At 46.8% G+C, this 27282-nt stretch overlaps 1 protein-coding gene across 1 annotated transcript; it reads left to right on the plus strand.

The window, feature by feature from the left end:
• The first annotated feature begins 2 nt into the window (after nucleotides 1-2).
• Nucleotides 3-27282, plus strand: PDILT (protein disulfide isomerase-like, testis expressed). The gene is made up of 11 exons (XM_004691734.1): nucleotides 3-204; nucleotides 6670-6876; nucleotides 12757-12890; nucleotides 14075-14212; nucleotides 16897-17007; nucleotides 17078-17203; nucleotides 19913-20110; nucleotides 21775-21895; nucleotides 23942-24120; nucleotides 25512-25601; nucleotides 27046-27282. The coding sequence occupies exons 1-11, from the start codon at nucleotides 3-5 to the stop codon at nucleotides 27280-27282; spliced, it is 1743 nt and encodes a 580-aa protein (XP_004691791.1).

Genomic DNA, 27282 nt, shown 5'->3' on the forward strand with positions numbered 1-27282 from the left:
CCATGGAGCCATTCAGGGGGACACTGCTGCTGGTGGCCTCCTGTATGTCGGCCGTCCATGGGTCTCCAGAGCTGGACATCGAGGAAGCCACTGTCCACCTCCCCCGGCCCCTGCACATTGTGGTGGAGGGCAACCTGATGGTGCTGACAGCGGCCGGCCTGACCCAGATGCTGAACCAGACCCGCTTCCTCATGGTGCTTTTCCGTGAGTGTCCCCCACACCGGGGCGGCGGGCCAGCTGGGCTGAGGGCTACCTCCTTGCTTCAGAGGGCCAGGGGACTTTCTTTATGGCTAAATACTGGGCAACATCGCCAACATCTTTTCAAAGACAACATGGACATTCACCCACCTTAATTTCCAGACAAGAATGCCAAGGTGAAAGTAATTTGCATAAAGTTCGATCAAAATCATTTAAAGCCCTTCCAATACACTGTCGAAATCAAAGTGAGTTTTCAAAGACCGGCAGCCTCCCAAATTATCTTTGGAAAAACTAATCACTTGGGGAGAACATTCAATAGCTTTTCCCCAGGGGTAAATGGACTCCACAAGAGGGAGCTTGCCAGTATTGTCCCCCGGGATACTCCTTGTATCTCAGCTTCTATCCAATCCTCCTCTCTCCTCTGAGCTGGCTTGAGAGCCAGTGGCAAGGCATATCTGTCCTTCCAGATGGCCCCTTTCACATCACAAGTGTCACGTATACACAAAACAGACCTCTGCATCTTTGATTTGCTCCTGACAACCTTCTAGGTTAACTGAGATCACATCATCCTTAACTGAGATCATGGCTACCCACCCAATGTCACATTCAGAAATCTCAAGGTCAGTCTTGACTACTCTCTGTTCTTAGCTCTGATTTGTCACCGGTCTTAATTGTCTTGCAAGTCTTGGAAGACTTCCAAGTCTTACTGGCCCCACCTCTGAAAGCCTCTGCCATCTCCACTTCCCCACTTCCCCCGGCCCTGCGGTACCTTAGTCAGCTCCCATAACAGCCCAGCTGAAGTGCTATGGCACCAGGGAGTTCTTCCAGGGCTGTCGTTACGATGTACTATGTGATTTTGTTCCTAAAATGCAAATCTTCCTGGGGAAAGACCCTCAAAGATTCTCTTAATAACCAAACTCCTTCACATGGCCATAATGTCTCTACTTAGAATCTGCCTTCACCGACCCAGGCCCCAGGGCCTTTGCACTTACAGTTCTCTCTGCCTGCACTGTTCTTGCAATCTTTGTCTGTATCGGGTGGTTGAAGTTCATGGTCTGGAGGCTCTATCCACCTTCACCCCCCACTCCCCAGCCTAGCTAGGAGAGCCACCTGTGTGATCACATAGCTTCTGTACCCTCCTTCTCATAGAATTTTTTGGACTGCATTAAAATCTCTTTAAAACTTCCATGGGGGGCAGGGGACAAGTTGTAGTCATCAGGTGCTCTCTCACACCTGACATCGGCTGGAGCCTTGTAGGCTGCAGAGGTGTTGAATGAGTGAAGGAATGAAGGAAGGAAATGAGATATCCTGTGGCCCATAATGTTCTCAAATGAGACAAGGAAAAGGGATAGTGGTGGTCAGCAAGAAGCAGTCAAATGAAATTAATCAGTTATCTTTAGGATCATTTTGTTGGCCCTAAAGTGGAGAAGGGAGCAAGAATTTTCCCTGGGAGCAGGCTAGATGTGACGGTGACATGGACGGAGATGGTGATGGTTATGATGACAACAATGGTGGTGATGAGGAAGAGGAGGGGGGAGGAGGTGGATGACTCCAGGCACTGGCTTGGCCTCATGGCTCCATTTTACATACAAGGGAAATAAGTCTCAGAAAGATTGATGACTTGCCTGCAGTCACACAACTGGTAAGAGATGAAGCCTGGATTGGAGATCAGGTGTGACACCAATACTGGTGTCCAATTCATCTTACAAACTGTGCTGATAACTGGGAGATTCATTCATTAAATATGTATTGAATACTTGTCATGTACCAGATATGTTATAGGTACTGAGTAGGAATGAAAACAGATAGACCTCCCTGCTTCTTGGAACTTACGTCCTGAAAAGGGAGACTCAGGAAAAACAGATAAATTAGTTAAAAAATGGAAGATGGCTCTGGTTCAAAGTATGAGGGAGAAAAGCAGATGAGGAGAGTAAGGGAGTTCAAGGGAGGGTAGAGGTGGGGTGAGATTTTATAGGGGAGAACTTGAAGGCTTTTTCGAAAGGGCACAAGTCAGCACAGACATGAAGCCTGGTGGGCAGCAATTTAGGGAAAAATGGAGGGTGAGTGCAAAGGCCCTGAGGTAGGGAGGTGTCTGGGTGCTTAATGCTGAGTTGTTAAGAGAGAACAGAAGTAAGCTGCTAACACTGGGACCTTGTAAGTCTTGACAGTGAGAGAGAAATCTGTTAACTGGCCCCTGGGGAGTGAGGGGACAGACCAGCACGCTGAAGTCCCTACCGGCGGCACATTCCTCTTAGCTCTAAAGGACCCTGTGGAATGGGGGGAGGATTGATCTCAGAATACTTCTCCATGCTCCACCTGGAACTTGGTCTACAGCCGGGTCTCTCATCCTCGGCCCTACTGACAAGGTGGTGGGTGGTTTTCGTGGCATAAGGAAGGGCAGTTGTGCTGTGCACTGGAGGATGACTAGCGGGACCCCTGGCCTCTGCTCAGCAGCAGTCCAGTCGTGAAGGCCAAAGGTGTCCCCAAACACGGTCAGATGTCCCCTGCCGAGAAACACTGTGAAGAGAGGCCGACTTCAGTCCCCTGTGTTGGAAGCTTGATCTCCAGTCCCGCCATTCCCACCTAGTCCCTCCCACCACCTCCCCCGACTCACAGCAGCTGCTCAGAAGAGGAATCTGGGGTTCTCTGCTAAAAACCCAGGCAGACACTGACTCTCAGTCCATTGGGTATTAACAGGTCTAACACCAGGCAGAGTCGCTGCCTATTCTAACATGACCCAGGCTCTGTGCTCACCCCCAAAGGCACATAAGCATGTGAGTCCCACCACTTACTCAGGTCTTGGGGTGACTAGGTGTGGGTCACCCTTGCTTTCCTTTCCCCAAGAACTAGAAGATCTGCTGAGGACCCCGATATCTCCAAGGGACCCTCCCTTCCCAGAGAGAACCCAGTTATAGGAGGACGCCACGTACATCCTCAGAATGGCCCGTGTTTCTTGGCACTTCTGTGCGAGAGCTTGGCTCACCTTATGTCACGAAGTGAGCTCATCCTAAGGTGAGGACCTGGCTGCATCTCCAGTCTGCAGATGAGGAAACAGGCACAGAGCTTAAAAACACCTCTCCTGGGTCACAATGCTGTGTGAGACCATAACTCTGTGTGAAGAGACTATCTATGGAATTCAAGTTCATTGCATGCACAGACAGTGATCTAGGGTGGTGCACTGGAGCTGAGGAAGGCTGCACCCATAGGCGCTCCTGGCCTCCCGGGAAGGGCTCCCTGCTCACCCACAGTCCACTGGACACTGTTCTGCCAACAGCAGTGAATTGCCTCCCTGCTCTGACCCAAGTGGCATTTCCTGTAGAACACAGTCCCCGAATGCCGAGAGAGAACAGACACTCACTTCACCTGTACAGACTCACAATCCAGTGATCCAGACGCCAGGGGTAAAACCAACTTGGAAATTGTAAAAAGACAGAAAGGGGGACTGTGAATCATTAAGAGTGGATTTAATGCTACAGATTCTGCCCTAATGGGGCAGAACAGAGATGGGCGATGCAGCCCCATCTCTCCCCTCCAGGAAAAAGGGAGATTTTTCAGCCCCGCTTACGTGGGCAGTCAGCTAGGGACCTGGGACGTCGATCTTGGGGCAGCCTTGGTGCCGAATCTCAGCCACTTCCTGGGTGTCCCGCCACTGAGCCTCTACTTATGCGTGTTTGCTGTGCCTCACCCATAACAGTAGAGAACTTATCATCAGAATACGCAGGTGACATTTAGCGAAGGGCTCAGCAGAGTGAGTGCTCAGTAAGTGTTGCCATTCCAGTCATGGCCGTCATCACCATTACACCAACAAGCATCCTCTCGGTTGCTCCAGTCAAAATCTCAGCATCAGGCTTAACGCCCTCTTTCGCCCATTCTCCACATCCAATCTATTCACACAGTCAGTCAACTCTTCTACAAAATCTCTCAAGACTCTGCCATGCTTCACCCCTTACCACCACCACTCAGGGTCTCACCTGGACCTCCGCGGTGGCCTCCAGTGGGTCTCCCTGCAGGCAGGGCTTGCCCTCTGTGGTCCAGCCCCACACCATTCTCAGCAACCCAGTGAGCCAAACACTTTTCATCTAATTCTGCCCTGGACCCTACACAGCCCCCTGAGGAAAGGTCAATTACTCGGTGACCCACAAAGCCTGACACCATCTTATCTCCGCCCTGACTCACTCTGCTCAGACCTGGCCGGTGGCCTGTGCCCCACACATGTCACCCAGAGCCCCACCTCAGGGCCCGTGCACTTACAGTTCCTCTGCCCAGAATGCACTCCCTCCAGCTAATCACACACGGCTCCCTCGTCTCCTTCAGTCATTATTAAAATGTTGCTCCTCAGTGAGGCTGCTACCCTCCCTGACACTCCTAACTAGCAATTCTTTTACCCCCCATAGCACTGAGTATCTAAGGGAGGAAGGCATATATTCTACTTTGTTTATTTAGTTTTAAATTTTCTGTCCTCTCCAATGAGAGAGTTTATTAATAAACCGTTGGTCAATTTATTGTTAAATGCACATGGAGAATCCTAAAACAGATTGGATGGATGGGTGGATGGATGATTGGACAGATGGACAGATGGATGGATGATCCAACGGATGGATGGATGGATGGATGGATGGATGGATGGATGGATGGATGGATGGATGGACAAATGATTGGATAGATGGATGGATGCATGGATGGATGGATGGGTGGATGGATGGATGGATTAATGGGTGAATGATAGGTTGGTTGGATGGATGGACAGATGGATAAATGATTGGTTAGATGGATGATTGGATGGATGATTGGATGGATGGATGGATGGATGGATGAACAAATGGGTGGGTGGGTGGCTGGCTGGCTGGCTCCTCAATATTATTATTGTCAGATCCTGTCTATACAGCTCTCAGTTCTCAACATTCTGGTTCCCACAACCTCTTTCTCCCACTTTGACTTCGGGATATTATGGAAAAGCTCCAGAAGCCCCATTGGGACAAGCAGTCCAAGCACATCTGTTTCTGAGCTTCTCAACCTAGAAACTCAGATGGACAGTGTGTCAACTTGCACCTCTGAGCCAGGCATGGCCAGACCCACAAGAAAGCCAGAGGAGCCAGCAATGGGCCAGCACTTGCAGGAGGTGATGGATGGGGGTATCGACGGTGATGAAGGAGATAAAGCAGACAGTGGACAGGGAGGCAACAAGTCCTCTTCCCATCCATTGACTGGGAATTTAATGAAAATGATTCACCTCTGGGCTCCCTCACCGGCAGAGGTGTGCTGAGTGGCCGGGAGTGGCGGGGTCCAGCTGTCCAGGCTCAGCCTTCTGGATTTGCCTTACAGAAACTCTCTGCAGGGCTTGGAATTTCCCCACAGCAATGGAGGTGATGTACACTTTCCTCCAAGCACCCAAGATGGATGGAGGGCTTGAAAAAGATCAAATATCCAGTTCTTTGGCTTTAAGAGCATCAGTCACCCCAGCAGGCACTGGGGTGGTCAGTTGAGGGGCCCACAAACTCACAGTGTTATCTGGAGGAAGGAAGGCACACTTGAGTGCCTTTTAGTCCCCTCCTCTTTGGACTGGGAAGTCTTCTCCTGCTACCAGAATGAAGAGCCAACTCTCTGAGGCTGTTTACAGAAGAGGGCTCTCCTACTCATACCCAGAACCCCAAGCGGCACTGCAATGGGGAAAGGGACAGAACAATCTTTTTCTCATAACATTTTACGTGCTTTCCCAAGGTGGGTGGTCCTGAGGGAGATAGGGGAGCATCCATCATGGCTTCTCCACACTCTCCATCTTCTCACACCTGCCCTCCCTTCCTTGAGAGCCTCCCCTATTACTCTATAAGGCAACCTGAGCGTCCCGGTTTGACCTGTTAGTCACCAAACGTTCCACCAGATGGCGCTCGAGGCCTCACAGTCTCTCTTCTGTGCGCTCTCCCTTTCCTATCTTCTGACCAGGGAAATGTACAGTAATAATAATAGCAGCAACATAAAACACATTACGTGCTTCTTTCTGCCCCAAGAGTTTGGGGGATAAAAGGTCATTTCCTTGTGCAGTAGTTTCGTCATCTAGACAATTGAGGTAATATGAACAACACTCCCCCAGAGTGGTTCTAGAGAATTAAATAACTTAATCCATGGAAAGCTCTTAGAAAATAGTAATCGCTGTCCACCTGATTTCTACATATACCCTCTATGATTCTGACAGCTCTGTGCGTGGTCTCTGTGACTTTCCCATCTTACCCACAATGAACCAGCGCTTAGAGAAATGAGTTTCCAAAATGGTGGTGTTACCACTGTCACTGACCCACTTGAGGATGTCGGTCTCCCAGGCTGATCATTTTCCTAAGCCATGGGCCCCTCCCCGTCACAGTTCAAAGGGCATCAGAAAGGCCCCTGAGCTGAGCTGGCCACTCCACGCCACCTCCTCAGGAGATGGGGCGAGGGGAGACGCTAGCAAATTCTTTCTCTTCCTGTTGGCTCTTTTAGACAACCCATCCTCAAAGCAATCGAGGAACATGGCTGAGGAGCTGGGCAAAGCCATGGAGATCATGGGCAAAGGCAAGAATGGGCTCGGCTTTGGCAAAGTGGACATCACAGTTGAGACAGATCTTCAGAAGGAGTTTGAGGTTAAGAAGGCCCCCGATCTGAAGCTGTTTTTTGAGGGCAACAGATTGGAGCCCATCAGCTGCACAGGTAACGGTGCTCGTGTGTGAACCCAGGGGACATCACCTGATTGTAAACACCAGCATTTCCGAGACTCAGGATTACATTCATTTCTTGCTCTTGCAAAGCCCAGATGGCAGCCAGAGCTAGAGATGGAGCTCTGCTCCCAACAGTCTTTCAAGAGCCCAGCTCCTTCCAGTTGGTGGCTCCATCTCCGTCCAGGGCCTCTGAGCCACCTGAAGTTTCCTCTGTGTGGCCAGAAGTTGGGGTCAGTAGGTGGAGGGGGGCCATGGAGGGTGGCGGAGCCTCTGGCCAGGAGGTGGTGACCATCCCTGCATTTTCATGCCAGTGACTATAATTGCCACCAGCTGAAAGGCTGAGAACTATGGCCCTGTCCTGTATCCCTAAAGAAAAGATGACAGGTACTTAGGAAAATTTAGACACCAGGGCTTTCTTCTCAGCTGGTAGACTCTAAACATGGGCAAGGTGCAGGGTTTACACACAACCAGGGACCAGAAAATGAGCCCCCGCACCCTATTCCAGTCTTCTACTTTAATTTTTCCAGGGTTCCAGAATGATTATAGGGACCATAAAGCATAGGTTGGACAATAGGGAGATGGGAAATGCTGGAACACGACAGGTTTGGGAAAGGTGACTGCAAACGCTTTGCTTCTATCAACCTCCTTTTCATTCACTAGCTCATTCCTGCACTCCTTCAGCACCCTCTCATGGATAACTTGCCATCTGTCAAGCCCCTTCATGTTATGGAGAATGTTTCCTAATCTTAAAAACCTTAAATCTATGAATGCATAAATGTAGACCTAATGGATGAACAGAATAAAATTGAAAAAGGCAGAGCCCACCAGAGTCCCGATTGTGCTTGATGTTCCCGGGTGTTCAGTGATTGACTCCGAGGCAACTGAGACTGCCTTTCATGTCCTGGAATTTAGAAAGCTTGGGATAAAATCTGTTTGAGCCAGGGCTGAATTGCCGGCTGAGTTGGTTGGGGTGGAGGTAGAAAAACCCTTCTGGGTTTTCAGAACTTTCCTGCAGTTCTCAGAATGGACACAAGGGGGCAAGAGACTCATGGACCAGATTTGCAGAGGAAGGTACTGGAAATCACCCAGGCAGGTTATATGAAAGGTCTGAGTGCTGCGTGCCAGACAACTGGTGGGAGGGATTGAGAGAAGAAATGTGGACAGGGGTCAGGAGCAGTGAGATAGGGAACAGAGAACTGGTGCTCCCTGGGGATACTGAGTCACACCCTCAGCAGTGGTAACCCACTCTCCTGGAGGGGAGTCCTTTGTAGTGTGTTGGCTTTGAGGGCAATCAGGGAAAACCGAGAGACGGTATGCTCACAGACTGGCTCAGTCTCCTGGCTCAGGCTCTCCAGCCTCCGCTCCTGATGGACAGGAGACTGTCTCCACTTAGAGGCAACAAGGTAACAATACCGCCTGGGCCCTTCTCACCAGGCAGCCTGCTTCCTCATCACAGCCTCCAGGGAGTCCCCCTTGGTTGACTGGGTCAAGATGCCTGCCCTCTTCTGTGGCCTCACAGGCCCGGTGTTTCCTGCACGAGGCCCTCACCTCCGGGATTGCACCTGTTCCCTGTGCTCTGTGGATCTCGCTTCTGCTCCTGGGCCCTCCTGGGCCCTCCTGGCAGACACCCTGACTCCAAGTCCTCACCGTGTGCCCAAAGAACCATCACTGCCCCTGTCAGATTTCAAACTTCTCATCTGTGAAATGGGGTGGTGAGCACACTTGCCTCCTAGAGTTACTGGGAAGAGGAAATAACTCTGAAAGGCCTTTGCCATGTGCTAGGCTCTATTCTGGTCCCTGCTCATATGTCACAAACCCCCCTCGCCCCCCCACGCCCCCACATCAGAGGTGCTTTGATAGGTGAAAAATTGAGGCACAGAGTGGCGGGACCACTTCCTCAAACCTCCTAAGCTGTGGGAGTCACAGACATTCTCTAGCAAAGACAAGATGATACATAGTTCAGGATTTGCAGGCCAGACCCTCTCTGTTGTGGCTGTGGAACTCGACAGTGTGAGCCATGTTCTGCATAAAACCGATTAGCGGGTGGAAGTGGCCACAGTCTTGACTGACTCACCCCTGCTCTACAGTGTACTGTACCCAGTAAATGGCAGCCATAGCTATTAGTGATATTAAACCATTAATTTTTGTTATTGAACCATGAATTTTCAGACCCTGGTCCAGTGCCTAGAACATGGAGGATATCAATAGCGTTTTTTAAATCAAATGGCCTGGAAGTCCAAGGGCCCACAGCAGGGAAGCCAGGCCTGTCTCTGCTGAACTCGCCCATGCTTCTTCCTCAGTATCCCCCTCCTGCCAGGGAAGGAAGGGGGGATACAGGAGGGGCCAGTTCTGGCATTGAACACTAGGACGAGCTAGGGGAGTCTGAGCCAGGCTTCTCATTTCTCATTGCCCAAACAGAAGGAAAAGTGTCAGTTCTTGCGAGTGGACAGGGCGTCCCTGAGCTAACAGGGGCGCTTTGCTTTGTCTTCTGCACTGGGACTTTCATGAAAACTGCCTTCGGAGTCAGGCTGGGTGAGTCCCATCCACCTTCTCGTCTAATCTCCAAGGATTGATGGTGGGAGGCTTCACCTTGGCCATCTCCCAGGAAGACAGGGTATAGGTTGCCTCCAGGGCCACAATTAATGATGCATTCACAACGTGTGCCTGGGAATACGCAACAGAGTCTTGGCCACAGTCAATCATTGACATAATGCTCACACCTGGGTTTCACCGTGTCCTCTGGCTCAGAGCCAAATGCCAGGGGTTGGGAGCCACCTGCCCAGCAGAACCTTGGCCTGCTTGATCTCCAGGCACACAGGAACAAATGATTTGCCAAGTTCAGATCCATTCAGTGCCATGGGGGCCAGAGGAGCAAATGGCTCATGGATATCCCAGAGAAGGCCACCCAAGAGCAAGTTCCTTCAAGCCAGCTTATCTAACGTTTCAGTCACCGCATTCATTCATCCTGTAATTATTTCTTGAGCACTTTTATGAGCCATACACTACTGGAGCTACTTAGCCAAACAGCACAATGTCAGAAAGAGACAGCAGGTCATGGGGTAGGGGGTTGGGGCGGAGGGGGCGGGGAGTAAGAAAAGACCAAAGTGAGAACTGAACAAGCAGGAGGAGATGACCTTGAAGAGCCGAGGATGCAAGGGGAGCGGCTGGTGGATGTCAAAGCTTTATGTACCAGAGGATGGGGGTGACCACGGCAAGGACAGAAGACAGCGGTGGAGGTAAGGGCCAAGCAAAGGTCCGGAAGAGCCAGACAGAATTCAGCTGCTCCAGGGGAACTCGTTCACCTTTATATTTTCGGAGTCTTTAAACCTTTTCTCTTTAGGGCACTGACAATATAATTGTTTCGGACAAAAACCTACAAAGCGTTTTGCATCTGTGCCTGTTTCTTCTAGAAAAAATGGCTCAGGACACTGAAAATAGACGCTCAGCCTGGGAGCTGGAACCCAGGAGGTGTCTGCAGTGGGTGGCAGGGTCGTGGTCTGAGGGTGGCATGGAGCACCCCTTCCTGGCCCCTTTTACACTAAGAAATCAGGGTCTCATCTTCCAAACGCATATAAATGTCAAAGGTCTACTTCAAGGTTGGGGGAAATAGAAACTTGAATGTTGAGACTCTCATCACCAGGAGGTAAGCACCCCAAGACGCAGATACACCTCCCCCAAAAGGCTGGGGAAGTGGACTAGTATCACATTTTAAGTATCACATTGGGAGACTCATAGAGTTGAATTCTACTGGTTGGGGAATTGGGGGTTATGGGGGTGGCGTCATAGGAATGTGGGTTTGGCAGAGGGTCATTGGTAACGACAAATCAGCCCAAGCCGAGAAGGTTCATTTCAAACGACCGAGCTTCCCTTGCCTTTGAATGCGGTCCAGGTAGCTTCCTTCTCCCATCTTTTTGGTTCCGTGTCCATGAGCTTTGGTTGCCCCTGGAAGATTAGTCCTGGAGCATCATGCTCAGAAGTTAGCCACACCCAGCTCTCTCTGCTGACAGGATAGACCAGCCACACTTTCACCTTGAGGCCACCACATCCTCATCCTTTGAACCTCGAAAGGCCTGATTCACTGCGGTTTTTAAAATGACCTAACCTGTGTCCATTAGCGCTGAGCACAGTGTCCCATAGGACCAGAACTTCGGTTCCTGGGCATGGGCCCAAAGTGAAGTGGTCCAATGTGACCCCAAAGACAGCCACAGGAATTAATTCTCAACAGCCCCAAGCTGGAAGCAACCCAGAAGCCCATCAACAGAGAATGGTTATGGCGATTGTGGCACATTCACATGGGAGACTGAATCTAGAAGTCCACATCATGGCTGGATGTTGGTCCCACACAGGATGAAGCCCGGCTAGAAGACACACACAAGTTCAAGAGCGGGCAGTCCACTGCACATTGCGAGAAGTTAGAAGATGGGTGAGAAGTGGGGGCGGGTTAACAACTGGGAGGGGACCAGAGACACTTCTGAGGCGCTGGTCACTTGTGTTTCTTGATCTAGGTGTAGTTACTTAAGTATGTGCATTTTGTGGAAAGTCACTGTACATTGTCATTTGTGCACCTTTCTGTAAGAAATGCACTTAATGTCATGTTTTTTAAGATGGCCTAAGGTTCTTGGGAAATATAAGTAGATACTGAAAGTAGAGTCCTGTGATTTTGCAACTCAGTGTCCCTTCCCCAAGCCCATGCAGCAAGCTGTCGCATTGCAGGGACTTTGCTTGAAGACTTTCCCTTCCCTCATTGTCTCCTAAAAACCATCCTTCAGCTTTCAGTTCACAAGTGATTTCCTCCAGGAAGCTTTCTTTGCTTGTCTTCATAGCCCAGGTCATGTATCTTTGCTACTGGCTCATAGAACTTGCTTAAAGATACATACTTTAATGTTAATTATATTCTTGTTTGTGTAAATATTTGACAACTGTGCTCAACAGAAACGAGAGCCACAAAAGAGTGGCAATGTCTTTATTCCTGCTCATCAGTGTGCCCAGGACCACACATAGCACTCGATAACACGCACTCAAGGTGCAGTTGTCAAATGCATGAATGAGTGATGGAATGAATGAGTAAAGGAACATAGTCCTTTCCATGTAATCCGTAGCTCTTCACAATAGGCCCTGCGTGATTCACAAACTCATGTTACATCTTCCCGGCTATTCTACAGCCATGTACATATACTACATTACTTGCTATCATGCGAAATTAACGATCCTAGCAAACACATGTCCATCTGTGTAAACTTGCACACATTTGGCTCACTGTTATGTTGTTCCAGATATGGTATATGTGTTCCAATTTTAGAAGTTAAGATTTTTTAAATGCATTTGGCACCTCCCACGTGAGAGTTGAGAAATGGATGTCAGGATCTATGACCCTAGTAGACATTTATGTGTCAGCTGAAGAATTGGAGACTCAGAGAGATAATGGAATTTTCCCAAGGTCACAGAGTTAGCTAGTTTTTAATCTACATTTTATTTATTTATATTAAAAAAATAACAAATCTGTCTTCCTGTCACTTTGGAGAAAAGATAAGACTCTGGGCACGCTCCCTCCAGGGTTTGATTCCCAGGTTGGCTCATAGAATAGCCATCAGTAAATTGAACCTCATTTTCCTCTTTTGCATAATGGGGAGAGTAAGAATAACTATCCCATGGAGTTCTTGTGGGGACGTGATACTTGCCAACATGAAGCACAGTGCTGGTCCTTGATAAGCTCTCATTAAAGTTTAGTTGCCCCATTAATGTTCATGTTTTAGAACATGAGGGTGGGAGTAGGAGGGGCCGGTGGAGGAACTGACCTTGGCTTTCAAGACAGATCTTGCTCCTGTTCAAAAGAAAACTTCTGTGGGAACCATTTAACTATATCTCTCTCCAGGAGTGGTTGAATCTACTGCCTTGGTCGTTTGGTTGAGAAGACAGATTAGCCGGAAAGCATTTTTGTTCAATAATACCCAACAGGTGAAAGATTTTGTGAAATCCAGGCCCTTGGTCATCATTGGCTTCTTTCAGGTACTGGGGTCAAGAAGTGGGAGGAGGCATTTGACTTGCAAGACTTGTATCTGGGAGAAGAATGGGCTAAAAAGAGGTCACCTACTTGGGTTAATTTCATGCTCATTATTCCTTATCCAATGAGCTGGGGTTTGCGTTGCTGATAAATCCAAAGACTTAAAGGGTGGAAGAACAGGGGAGCTGAAGTAATAGGCTAACTAAAAAGGTGGACAGGAATGGACAGAGAGAAGAGATGAATACATTTCTTGGATTGGTTTTGAGCCGTATAGTTAATTTGGGAGGAAGATCCATTTAGAACGTCACTGGTTAATACACAAATTGTGTTGCTTTTGGAGAATTAGTTCTTATATGTCTTAACTAGTTTCCTGAAGCATGATATCCCTTCCCCTTCTTCCACTGGAGGTCATAACTGTGGCCTTACATATATGTAAAATGGGAAGAGCATGTCCTTTTTCTCTCCCACCCACTTTTTGACAGTGTTTACAACCTCAGTTGCCTTTCACGCACAGCCATAGTTTGTCCAAAGTTCATAATTGGTCCCAAACAGGATCTCATCAATTGCCTCATCAGAAAGCAATTAAAGAATGAATGTTAAAGAGGCCCCACCCAGGGCCCTCCCTGGTGGTGTAGCGGGTTAGGACTCAGCACTGCAAGCTGGCTGCAGCCTCCTCAGTGCCAATTCAATCCCCGGTCCCGGAGGTGGCCCACACGGCGCGGCAGACCTCTCCTGATCCACCTGCTGCTCCCCTCAGCAGTGTACTTCATTGATCTGACTGTTCTGCTCCCCGCTCTGTCTCTGGTGAATCCTCTCACCATCCCTGCACCTCTGACCTGTACCCCAGTTCTGTATACATAAATAAATAAATAAATCTTTAAAAAACAAACAAACAAACAAACAAAAGCAGCCTTAAAAAAAAAGTCTCCACCCTGTCTTAGGAGAGCAGACTCTAATAGCTAGACAAGATCAAGTTTATCGATTCATTCAGCTAGTGTATGTGGCTTTGCCCATCTTGCTCTTAGATCCAGACAAGCATGCTGGGTAGAAAACATGCTTGAAAAGGGATTTAGGCCACTCCAGAATGTGGAAAGGGTGAGATGAGATAGTCACCATTTCCACCATCCCCTTAAATAAGCCAGGAATTTAGTTGCTACCAAAACCTTAACAAACATGTGTTCCCAAACAGGACTTAGAGGAAGAAGTAGCAACATTGTTCTATGATGTGATTAAAGACTTTCCAGAGCTAACATTTGGGGTGATATCAATTCGCAATACCCTGGGGCATTTCCACGTCACGCTGGACAGTGTTCTGGTGTTCAAAAAGGTAAGACTTTGATCCTATTGCAACAAAGAGCTCTCTAGTTCAAAACAATGAGCTACATATATTATTTATAGATTGGGGTACAAATTTTGGCTTTGCCACATGGGAGCTTCATGGCATTGAAATCATGAACTAGTCTGCAATTAGCCTTCTTTAGTTTCTCTGGCGTTCCTGGGCACTCTCCTTTGTAAGGTCTTCCTCCTTTCCTTTGCCAGTTCATGGCATTCATTAAGTCTCAGTCTTTTCGTCTGTCTTTCCTTGTGGCCCATGCTTCCTGACTTGCCCTTCAATGGCAATTATCATCCACACACCTATGAATTAAAATTTTCCAGAACTGTATATCTATCACCAGCTGTCTTGGTATGGCTAAGCCTAAACTCATAACCTCCCTCCAAAATCCTCTTCCAGTGTCTTCTCTCTCTCAGTGAATGTTGCCACCAGCTGTCCCATCTAATTTCACAGACCCAGAACATGTAGACACCAATCTAACAGTACCCTGTCCTAGCCAGCCCAGCATCTCAATTCTATTGATTTTATATCCCAAAGCCCCTAAACCGCTCCATCTCTCTCTAATGCTGCTGAACTAAACCCAGTGACCATCATCTTCAACAGCCTCTGGCAAGAGCCACCCAACTGTCTTCCACACTGTTTGTCACCCTCTAAAGAGAAATCTTCCCCAAGTTCAGATTTGATAGTCCTTTCCCTCTTCCTTTCCACTTTCTTTCCTTCATGGTTCAATTTTTAGACTCAAATCATTAATGAACTTCAGAAGGCCTTTCATTGTCTGCCTTCTATTCTAGATTCCACACAGGATCTAGGTCTGAGCTGCCCAATATGGCAGCCCGTGGTGCATGCAACTGTGTGTTTGTAAGCTAACATTTTAGTTCTCCAATAAACTGGTCACACTTCAAATGCTGAACAGCTACCTGCAGTCTGTGGCTGCTGGAACGGACTGGTCAAGTACAGAACATTTCTAGCAATACAGAAAGTTCCATTGAACAATGTCGGTCTGGTTCCTAGAGCTGCCTTACTCCCTCCAAGACACAAAGCCAAATCTTTACCACAACCATAAGTGTTTGTGGACAGGTTCAGAGGCCATGCAGATCAGAGGAGTAGCATGAGATCTGTTTGGCTTTCAGGGATTTTTAACCACTACGTGTTTATTTAGGCTCATAAAGTTATTGAAAAGTTTGAAATGGGAGAATAAAATGGCCTGCTTTGTAGTTTTGAATGGGACAACCTAGAGTTCAGATATATATTAAAATACAGATGGAAATGTAGTGGATGATAAAGATGATATTTTATTATCCTGTGACTAGAGTTGAGCTATATGGGTAGCTAGTTGGAGAACTAAACTAAAGCTGAATCCCTCAGAATGAAATCATGAAAAGTCTGGAAGAAACCACTGGAGGGTTTGCAGGCTAAGCTTAGCATGGGAAAAGCCCCTGGATAAACATGATAGAAAGCCCAGCAGTTGTGAAGTGAAATACTGATAAATTTGAACCACACAAAAATGTAAATGTTATGCAGCATAAACCCATCACAAAATCAAAAGCCAAATAGGAAACTTGGAAAATGCAGTCATAAGAGCTGTGTGTCTTAACGATTGCAGGCATGGATGATCATTAAAACAGTCAGACTGCCTAGGTTGAGACACTGCCTCCATCTCTCCATCTTTCCAAGTCCCTCATTTCTCTGCAGCTCAATTTTCTCAACTGTGAAGTGGGGGGGAGGGTGATGATAGTACATAGCTCAATGAGATATTGTGAAGATTGAGTTCACGCAGTAACCTACTTAGAACACATACAGCGAGTGTCTCAATTAGACTATGGTCTTCCCAGGAGAGAGTTTGCACTTTATCTAGAGGACAGCAGGGGTTATGAAGTGTTTAAGCAAGAGAATAACAAGGTCAGGTTTGTGTTTTAACAACATCATTCTGGTGAAGTGTGGAAATGGATTGGAGCCTAACCAAAGGAGGAGTTGGAAGACTGTGATGAGACTGTTCACAAGGTCCAGGGAAGCAAACTAAAGAGTGGGGGTGATGCAGCTGGAAAGGGGGAGATGGAGCAGAGAGAAATTAGGTGTTTGCTGCTGCTCTCCCAACCCCAAGCTGGGCTCCTGGGTTACAGAGAATTTTATCATTCCCTGTCTTGGCTCAGGTGTGATGCAATCATCAAGCAGGATTAGGCAAGTGAAGTTTTGTTAGGGAAAGTGTCTATAAAGGAGACCCGGATGAGGGAGCTTCAGAGTCATCAGAGCACACGTGAGGACCCTTTGGAAGGAAGTTTGGATGAAAAGTCCTGGATGACAGAGGTCTTCTCAAGACTGTCATCAGATCAGCTCACCAGCCCAGTACCCCGGACACAGTCGGTCACCCTTTGTGAGCAGTAGGTAGAAACCTACTCGACATCAGCATAGATACGGTGATGAATTTCAGAGCAAGGCAGCTAGGGCTGTCAATTACACACCCTGTTTGCAGATTACAGATTTTCATGGCTTCCACATACCCATATTATACCCACAGGCGATTCGGCCCAGCCATCCATATTTATTAAGTACCTAGACCATGGATCACCCTGTCACGATAGTATTTCCCTTTTATCCTCGGGGAAAATTGTGCTATTTATATTTATTAAGTGTATACATCATGGAAGCTACTGCCCTCCTCTGTGTCTCTTTTGTCCAAGGGGAAAATTGTGAACCGCCAAGAGCTCATTAATGACAGCAACAACAAAAACATCCTCCATCAAGTCATCAAACAGCAACTCACCGATTTGGTGATTGAATACAACTCTGAGGTCAGTGGCAAAAGGGTAGTCGGGTCCCAGGGAACAGAATGCACAGGATGACTTGTCTTTGTAATTGCAGAATAAGGATCTGATCTATGAGTTGCACATCCTAAATCACATGCTGCTCTTCGCCTCCAAAACCTCAGAGTCATTTGGAATGATCATGCAGCATTATAAGCTGGCATCAAAGGAATTTCAAAACAAGGTTTGTGAAAGATTCCATTGCTCTTTTGGGCTCTCAGGCTAAGACTCCAAGACCTGTCGGCCCTGACAGCATTTCACTCACCTGCCCTGCTGCTTTTAAATTAAGCCAGAAAGGATTTTCATATTCACTTGTTTAGCGATTTCCCTGGTTTTGTTTCAATGTTATATGTCATTTACTATTTAATTTTACACCATCCCCCTTCCTTCTACTGGTCTCCCTTTCTTACCAAACCTATGCTGCTCCTTCCCTCTTCTTGGTAAGTCCACATGGGAACATAATGCTATTTTGGATGGACCAAGGTTTGCTAAGATTAAATAGTGACCATGTGGCCGGGGAGTTGGGATGGGGGGTTGGCCTGGAAGTGAGGAGGAGGAGAGGCCACTCCAGGGAACAGGCAAACCCTGCAGGTATGAAGAAGTGGATCATCTGAATGTCATTGCTGAGATTCTAGTGTTAGTCTCATGCAGTCCTGGGTTCAGTCTCCTCTTTCAAGAGATTTTTGTCTTGCTGAGTTTCTTCACTACCGTCTCGAGTTGCAAGTGTAAAGTGCAGAGTTGTGGTAAGAATTGGAGACATTTCATGGCATATAAAACACTGAACAAATGGAAGGGATTGTGCTTCTTAGTATTGCTGTACTTGTCATGATTAGAAACAAATCCATTTCCTTAAATACTATAATTATTTTGTATATAGTTACCACCTACTGAACTATAGAAGCTAGTTAATAAATCTTTCTCTTTATTTTTATAAGGAGAACATTAAAATAACAGTCTTTGTTTTTTCTTTCAAGGAAAATTATTCTTAAAATCAATGGAAACAAAATTCCTGACACTCAAACTCAGAGGGCATAAACTTAGGGCATAAATATATTGAATAACCAGGCTGTATCTGACCTCATTACTTTCCAAGAAGGTGGTTCCAGTAGCAGAAATACCTTAAATATATTTCTTGGTTTAGTCCATTTTAAGTTTTGAGATTGTTGATGTAATTAAGTTGATGAGGACTTGATTAGTTCCTTTTCTTTCATCTAGCCAGTCAGTACTTAGCTATTCTTTTTTTTACAGATTTTTTTTTCTCATTAGCACTTTAACCTAGGTGGAATTGATGTTGCCCTATATTGCATGATGAGGTTCTGATCACCTTCACACAGTTAGCTAGCCATTCACTGACTAATCTATTTGAGAGCAATGATAAACAGTTGAACGAATGTTTCGTTGACCCTCACACCCTCTATCTTATTCACTGCTAACCTGTATTTGTTAAAGTATACAAGGCTGACTTTTCCTTTGCTTTTCACATCTTCCCCAGCACCTACAAGTGTGTCTAGCACATAGTAGCATTCTTCATATTTTGACACATGAATGACTCAAGAATACCTGTTACCAATGCAACGACACTGCAGGCTGCCACTCCTTCTCTATGACCAAAACAACTTTTTCAAGTGATCACACTCTGGCTGACTGCCCTTCAATGGCCTTCCGTGCTCCTTAGATGAACCCCACATTCATTCTTGGTGCTTTTACCTCATCTCTGACATTTCACAACTCTCTTTCATGGGATCAAGTCACACTGGCCTTTCCTTCTATTTCTTGACCTCACAAAAGTGATCAGTTATGCAACAACCTTCTGCTTCCTCCAAAGCAGACAGCAGAAGTGGGAGCGGGGTGGGGAGGAGAGGGCAGATGGAGGGTGAATTCATTCATGGCAAGAGCCCTGTGCACATCCCCAAATCCAAAACCCCTTCCGTGACCTCTGGAGGACTCCTCTCAACTCCACTGGAGTAGAAATAGCATCATTTCTGGTGGGAGAGCCAGGCATGTTGGGTCCTATGCTTTTAGCACGGTTGCACACACTCTAGCCTCCCAACCTATTGCACTAGGGTTCTGAATACTGATGTGCACAGCTCTACGTTACTGACCCCCCACCCCAAGGCCTCTGCATCAACAGTTTCCACTGCCCAAATCAACATTCTCTGACTTACATCCTAGCTAAAATGATATGTCCTCAGATACTCCTTCTCCTGACCTACCCACCTAATTCTGAATCCTTGCCTCAGCCACCTGTACCATCAATCTATCGCTGGGCCTATCTAGCAGTCTAATTTGCTTTCTTTATCTGAAATTATTAGCTACTCATTAGTTCTCTCTTCACTAACATAAACTCCATGAGACCACAGATATTGTCTGCTTTGGGCAGACTCGTATCCCCAGTGTTTAGCCATAGGAGACACTCCACAAATATTTATTAACTGAATGAGAAAATGAGTTTTCTTGACAGCATAATTTAGGATAGAGATCAATTTCGACCTGGATGGAGTATTTGTGCCTGCCAGTCCCTGAATCAAGCCTTTGTTTGCACAGTTCTTTTTCTTTCTCACAATAATCCTAGGAGGTGGGTACTATTACCATCACTACTTTACAAAAAAGGAAATTGAAGCTCAAAGAGGGGAAGTCACTGTTTTCCCCAGGATGAGAGCTCCACACCTCCTGAGTTCCTCGGATTTTGTGGGTGGTCTCCACAAGAGAGGGGAAACCAGGCTGCAGGTGGATTCTTCTATGTGCCCCCCACCACAGGGAGCCTCTGTGAAGTCTTGCAAAGGTGCGCCCAGACTCTGATATTCCTGTGCCACTGGGCCCTTCCCATGGCCTTCCCAAAGACCCCCTCCCTCAGTAAAGGATCCACAGAGACAGTTTTCCTTTGATTCCACAGATCCTCTTCATCCTCATCGATGCAGATGAACCCAGAAATGGGCGTGTCTTTGAATACTTCCGGGTCACAGAGGTTAACATCCCTTCTGTCCAAATCCTAAACTTAAGCTCTGATGGGAGGTACAAAATGCCTTCTGATGAGATAACTTATGAAAACCTCAAGAAATTCAGCAATAATTACCTGAACAGAAGAGCCAAGGTAAGTTTCTTCTGGAACAAGGTGTATCTAGGACCTCCCCATCATCCTTTTCTGCCTGTTTCCCTTGACTTTGAGTATCTGAGCGGGAGCACAGAGTAAAGGTCAACCCATGATGCAATGAGGGGAAATACTGCACCCTCATGACTAGACACTGGTCAACCCTTGACTTGTCCTGACCCTATAATTTCACTATTCTTCCCCCTGCCTGGTTTTTTTTTTTCTTTTTGTTGTGGTAACATTAGTTTTCAACCATTAATTGATTATTCTTGAAGTTAAAGAATTCCTTTGTGGGGATTTCCAATTGAAATACAATCACTCCCAGGACTAACATCCTCTGAAATGAAGCTCTGATTCTCCTCGAAGATTCTAATGTGAAATAGTCACTTGGCCCAAGGCTAGATGCTTGTTTTGGGGGACAGTGGGGGTGGAATGGAACAAATCGAGCAACAGAGAATAATCTTAAAGGATTTGAAGGTTTTCTGGTTGCATGAGGTTAGAAGAGTCTATTTGCAGAAAGGGAGCGGCTGCAGAAAGATCACCTGTCACATGCTGTTTGTTTAGCCTCAGGTATTTCCTCAACTACCTGCCAAGTTAGGCAACTAATTGTACATTTTCCATACTGGAACACTGTTGAGAATAATGTGGGCATTCTTTAAAACTATCCAGAACAACAGGAATAACTTGGAACTCTGGGAAAACTGGAATATACGGTGACCTTACCTTCTGTCTATTTCCCCACGGATATCACTCCCCTGCAGCTTTCTCCAGTGAGAGCTGTTTTTTTCTCACCTCACAGTATTATGTAGGGTCAACTGGCGAGGGTGCTGTTCTCCCTCCCATTTTCAAGTCTTTTCTTCTCCTCTTCCCTCAAAAATCCCAGTTCCTTTGGCTCCCCTTCCTTTGGACTTCCGGTCACCTGCTCCTACTTAGTGCTTGCTCAGTCATCTTACATCTATTTTCTGAGGACTTGCGCTCCTCATTGCTGATTTGCTTCCCACCCCGATTCTGTCTCCCTTTCTAGGGATGGTAGCATCAACATCCTGGTCTGTCTTCTCCCATAATTGTGTCTGTGTCATCCCAGCCACCTACTGTTCGGTCACTCTTTAGAGATGACAGCCCCTGTGACAGCAGCACAATGCTACAATCCCTTGCCTTTTTACATGGGCTTCAATCCCCTTGAACCAGCTTAGGGGATAAAAGAAATTTTGAGCTGGTGAGAGGTGAGTTGCCTGTTTGAACAGGGAAATTGGGACACGACAAGGGAACTGGACCATCGGTTGCCCAGCCTCTGACCAAACTGAGAAATTGAATCTTGTGCCAAGATGCTCAAAAGCCCTATTTGAACAGGTGGCCTGGTCACTCGTTCTCTAACCTCCTGCCTGAACAAAAGGGTTATCAGACTAGCCAAATGTGCCAAGCTGGACCAGAGTGCTGGACTCCTGCCCAGCTGGGAGCCCTGTCTCCCCTTTTACCCTCTGCTCCCAGTTCCAAGGGTGGACAATCCAGGAAAGCCTGAGATTGCATCTCAGCACTTCAAACTCTTGTGACTTTTCTTCCAGTCTTAGGGAAGAACAAGAAAAAGTTTCCTGTTTTTTGCAGTCAGGGCAAGGAGCACCCCTGCGGATCCCCTTCCCCCGAGACTATCACTTTCCTGTGCTTCCTAGAAACATCGGTCCAGCGAAGAGATTCCAAAACATTGGGACCAGAGTCCAGTTAAGCAGCTTGTGGGGAAGAACTTCAACCTAGTCGTCTTTGATAAGGACAGGGACGTATTTGTGATGTTCTGTAAGTATCTTCATGGGCCCTGATACTGCAAATGCTGTGCCTGTTTTCTTGGGCGCCCGGACATCCAAGACCTATCAAAGGTCTGTGCAAGGATGGTCTTCATACAGCCAAAGAGTTTGCATACAGATGCTGCCACCAACAATGCTGCTGTCCCCCAAAGTTGAATCCTGGGTCGGGGGTTGGCCAACCACACCCCAAGCCTGGGACGGTGTATCGTAACAAAATCATCATCCTCATTGATTGCCTGGGTCTCCCAGGTGGGCCACGTGGACATGATGTCATTAATCCCATCACATACATCTGAAAGCAGCTATTACTGTTCGCACTTAACAGAATGTCTCCAGGAGTGTCGGGGATGGGAGGACACTTTTCCAAAGTCACACAGCTCCTAAGTGCTAGAACCCAAATTGGAACCTCACTGCCTGAGTCGGGCACCTCTGGTGGGAACTACTGAGCGAAATTATCCTGCTTCTGCCTCCTTGTGATTTACCAAATGGCCCAGATCTCATCCACCTGAGTCTGTGTGGCCAAGGGCCAGTAGGAGTAAGCTGAAACCAGGCAGGGAAATTAATGAGCACAGTGCTGGGTGTATGGTAATCACCTGGGGAGTGACAGCTATTATTGCTGCTATTATTCCTATTGTTAGAATTATTGATATTTCCAGTGCTCTACTAGGAACCATGACCTAACCCACTGTTCCTGACTTGGGACTCAAAGCAGGGGCATTCTCTCCCTGGCCATGAAGCACAGAGAAGTAGGACATGGAAGTTTTCTTTAACAGGCAGGATTTACCCTTGACTGAGCCTTCACAATGAGTGTGCTGTCATATCTTCCTCAAATATCTCCAGTGGATTTCCCCATGATATTGATCAGGGAGCCCTGTCTCAGACTGGTGGCTTTTTATCCCAGGTTTCTCTGAGTTGCAAGGCAAAAAGTTCAAAATGAACCTTGATGCCATCACTTCCTGGAGGGTGAAATAAGGGCTGGATTGCATCATGCAACCTTTTTAAATCTCCCTGAAATGGACTCTTATCCACAGGGTGGGATGTTTAAGATCTGCATGGTTGAATAGCCATGAGAGGCTCAGGACAGACTTTCTGCACTTACCTCACACCCAGGGTTAGGAAAATTCCCATTTTGTTCTTGTAAAAGGAGAAAGCATACTCATTTTCTGGGGAGCATGACTGGCAGATTGGCCTCCTAGGGAGAAGACCATTAGCCCCCTTCTGTTCTAACCCAGGGCCCATCAGGCTGCAGGAGGGCTGAGGGGGTGGATAGGAGGCATTGGTTTGTAAATGGAAGGATGGCATCCAAATGTGGGGTGTTGGGATCTTTGAGGCCATTCTTACAGAGTCAGAAACTTTAATGGAATGAAAGCAGACAAGGTCCAGTTTCTTCTGTGTTGGAGCTAGTCCCAGATCTCTCCCAGACCACCAGGAGCCTCAGCCAAACTCAAGTTTCAAAGAACTGTTCGCAAGGAAGCCTGGTGCCCCCTGTCCAAGGGTAGTTTTGCTTGCCACAACCTCCTTTCCAGTTCTCGGCACATTCAGTTCTTGGGTCCATTCCCCGCCAATGGGCTGAAAGGCAATGTGGTATAATGGTCACAGTCAAAGCTGTCTTTGCATGCAACTTCCTCTGCTTAATTAACTAGGTGACTTAGTTACTGTTGGAAAATTCTTATGCATACACATAGACACAACTACTCTTTCTGGAAGAGTGTGGAATCACCGTACATCAACAATTTTTCTTGATGGTTTTCTTCAAGTGTAGTGGAAAACTATATTAAAGAGAAGACGTAAAAGAAAATATCCCAGTAAGTTAAGTGTTAGTGACTGGGAAGGAACTGAGTTAATACTTTGCTACATTACTTTATAATGACAAGGTATTATGCTTGAAATGTAAGGTATCCTAGCTTACTACTAAAAGAAAGAGGAAGTATGACTTGCAAAGTGAAAGAGCTTTTTGAGTAGAGCACAATGATGGTGTTTATGGGGGAGCACTTGCTTTTACAGTCTTCATGCCTAAGCATCAGCCCTTCTTTTCCAGATGCACCCTGGTCTAAGAAGTGCAGGGCACTGTTCCCCCTCTGGGAGGAGATGGGCACAAAGTATCAAAACCACTCCACAGTCACCATCGCCAAGATCGACATCACAGCCAACGACATTCAGTTGATGTACCTGGACCGATACCCCTTCTTCCAGCTTTTCCCTACTGACTCTCAACAAGTGAGGGGCTTTGGGGGGAGGGGAAGACACATACTTGAAAATGTTACGTTATCATCACAAACTCAGTTCCTCCCTATCTTCAGATTGCTTCCTACCAAAGCAGCTTCATTCTCAGCTCCAGCCTCTATTTTTCTTTTGTTTTCAAGTTAAAGGATATTTTTGATTCATTTCTTAAAATGTCCCAAAACTTGCACCAGTGGTGTCCAGTTTAGGTCAGTTGCTCACTTCTGACCCAATCATTGTGGCCAAGTTCATGTGATCGGATGCAGCTTACGTAGTTCCCTATAGTATTTGGGGCTGAGCTCCAGCCAGGTTTTGTGGAATAAAGAGAGGGTATCTCCACCTGAGTTCTTGGGCTAGGTTGCTATCAGATGAAGACAGAAAGCATGATAAAGATAATCAGTAGCTTTTACACTGGGAATTATAGACCTCGAACATCAATAGTGTTCAGGAAACACACACCCCCGTGCCATTTTGACACATGAAGAGTGGCAATCAGAGAGGGGCAAACCCAGATCCCTGCTCCCAGGAAAATTGTGGATGGGTGTGGGGGAGAAGTCGTCATGACTTGGGCCCATCTTGAGGCACAGTTGGAATTGGAGGGGTCACTCCAAAAGGCAGGTATGACTGAAGTCTCCAGGCAGATTGGATCTTGATAGGGCAGCAGGAGTTTAAGTCAGGTTACAAGAAGGGTTGTGAACTCTAGGTAGGAAGTATAACGTGAGCAAGGAGGTGGGTGGAAGGGTGACCAAAACACTGCAAAGGAGATGCCATCCTCCTGCACAGAAGATGCATGTGGGGAAGTCAAGGGAGAGATGAAGCTGCTGGGTTGAGAGGGAGGGGCTGGCACAGATCTTCTGTGCTCATGTATCTGAAGAGAAGTTTAGACAACCAGTGGGCAGTAGTCCTTTCCTAATCAGCTTAAAGGCTGAAAGAGGAAAAGCACAACTATGTACAGATGCTTTGTAAAATAGTTTTTCCTGTAATGATGATGATATAGTAGTAGCCAATGCATAGTGTTCAGCATGAGCCAGGGAAACTGGGTTAAGTATTTTTCATCTAACAACTCGTTCGATCCTTATAACAAGATGGGTAGGTGCTATTCATGATAAGGAAACTGATTCACAGAAAGTTGAAGTAACCAGTCCTTGGTGAGCCAAGGCTGGCGCCTGGAAGGGCTTCCATAGTCCGTGTTCTGAATTGTTAGATCACAGCCTCATGGTGGAAGCATTTCTATATTTATCTTAACCATGGTAATGGAAGTTGAGAGAGGTTAACTCCTACTTACCATACACAAGTTGCTAGGAATTTGACCCTGGATTTACCTATTGCAATTCCTGAGTGTTGTGCGCAAGAGGCTGCATTTTGATCCTGTTCTGTTTTCTTCCTAGGCTGTACCATACAAGGGAGAACACACCCTGAAAGGCTTTTCTGACTTTCTGGAAAGTCAAGTCAAGACCAGGATTGAGGAGGAAGATGAGGTAAGGCGAAATGGTAACCTGGATTGAATCACCAATAACTCAGAAAGACTGGGAATGACTGTTCCAAGAGCCTCATAATCTGGAGAGAGCTGTGGACAGATGGACATCCACCAGTTTGGGTGACTTTATTCCAAGGGCATCACTACCAGGAAGTATAAATGGCAGACGTTTAGACAAATTGGGACGGGGAGAGGCTTTGAGGCCTTACCTAGCTCTGTGGCTGCTTCCCTGGGTCTGGGTCCATGGTTGTAACCAGATGCTGTCGTAGGCTCCTGCCCTCTGGAATTATTCTCCTAGTGGATGGACAAGCATCATTCTCTTCATAAACCCTTTCACACAATGATGCCACCTGCTTAAAGGTGCCAAATGTACGGGTCAGGACACTTTAAGTTCTAATTTCAGAAATATTACTCCTTGGCTCAAGCAACAATGAAAATTCACCCCATAAAACTGCTAGAAGACTGCTGCTTTATTTACAATTGGAAAAACATGGAAGCAGCCCAAATGCCCAAAAGTAGATGACTGGATTAGAAAGATGTGGTACATATATACAATGGAATATTACTCAGCAACCAAAAAAGAGAAACACCTGTCTTTTGCAGCAACTTGGATGGAGCTGGAAAAGATCATGCTTAGTGAGATAAGCCAGAAAGAGAAAGAAAAATACCAGATGGTTTCACTCATAGCAGGAGTATAATGGACCAGGCGAGAAAATAACAAAAATAATGAACAACCATATACCAGAGACTGTGGGGGTGGAGTGGGGAATGGGATCAAAAACGGGGGGAGGGGAAGGGGGGAAAATGCACGGGACTATGGTGGTGGCACAGGGGTGATTTGGTGATGGGAAACCCGCGGGGATTACAATCGAGGAGATGGAAAAAAAAATGTGCAAAATGATGTAAAAAAAAACTTTGTAATAATAAAAAAAAAAAACTGGTAGAAGATCAGGTCTGGGTGGATCCAGAAGTTCCAAGTTGTTTTCTATCTCTCCACATCCATTTTATATATGCTGGCTTCATTCCCAGTTATTTCCCTGTGGGAGTTCAAAGTTTGCCCCAAGCTCTAAATCAACATCCTCCCAACTTAGAAAGAAAGTACCTTCTTCCTAATAACACCAGCAAGTGTCTTGGACAAGGGTCTTATTAACTGGGCCTGGCTCACATGACCATCCAGGCACCTCGCATTAGATCTACCTGTAATGCTGAGTGTAAGAAAGGTGGTTTCCACAAGTCCTCCTGGCACAAGGGCAAAAGCAGAGTTGGGCACTTCCACACCCAAGACCAAAAGAATGTTTGCCTGGAGGAGAATCCCTGTAAGACTGGGTCTCTCTGGGCACTTCAGAGGGGGTGAGCTTGGCCAACACAATCACGATCATCACACCTTTTTTGTCTTTCAATTTCATCATTCTCCTTCTTCCCTCTACCCCTCCCTTCTTAAATAGCTATTGTCTATCGAAGGGATAGAAGAGGAAGTACTGGTAGAGGAAGAGGAAGAGGAGGTATCTTTCATGAAGAAGCAGCTACCTGAAAAGAAGTTGCCTGAGCCGGAGAAGGTAACGAAGCTGGTGGAGACAGCTGGGCATCAGGAAGCAGCTGCCGAGGAGAAGGAGGCGGAGGCGGAGAACCCAAAGGGGCCTCCAAGAGCGGAGAAGAAACCAGAAATAAAGGAAGAATTGTAG

This window comes from Condylura cristata, unplaced genomic scaffold (genome assembly GCF_000260355.1).
Source record: "Condylura cristata isolate star-nosed mole 26May11 unplaced genomic scaffold, ConCri1.0 scaffold00032, whole genome shotgun sequence".
Taxonomy (NCBI): domain Eukaryota; kingdom Metazoa; phylum Chordata; class Mammalia; order Eulipotyphla; family Talpidae; genus Condylura; species Condylura cristata.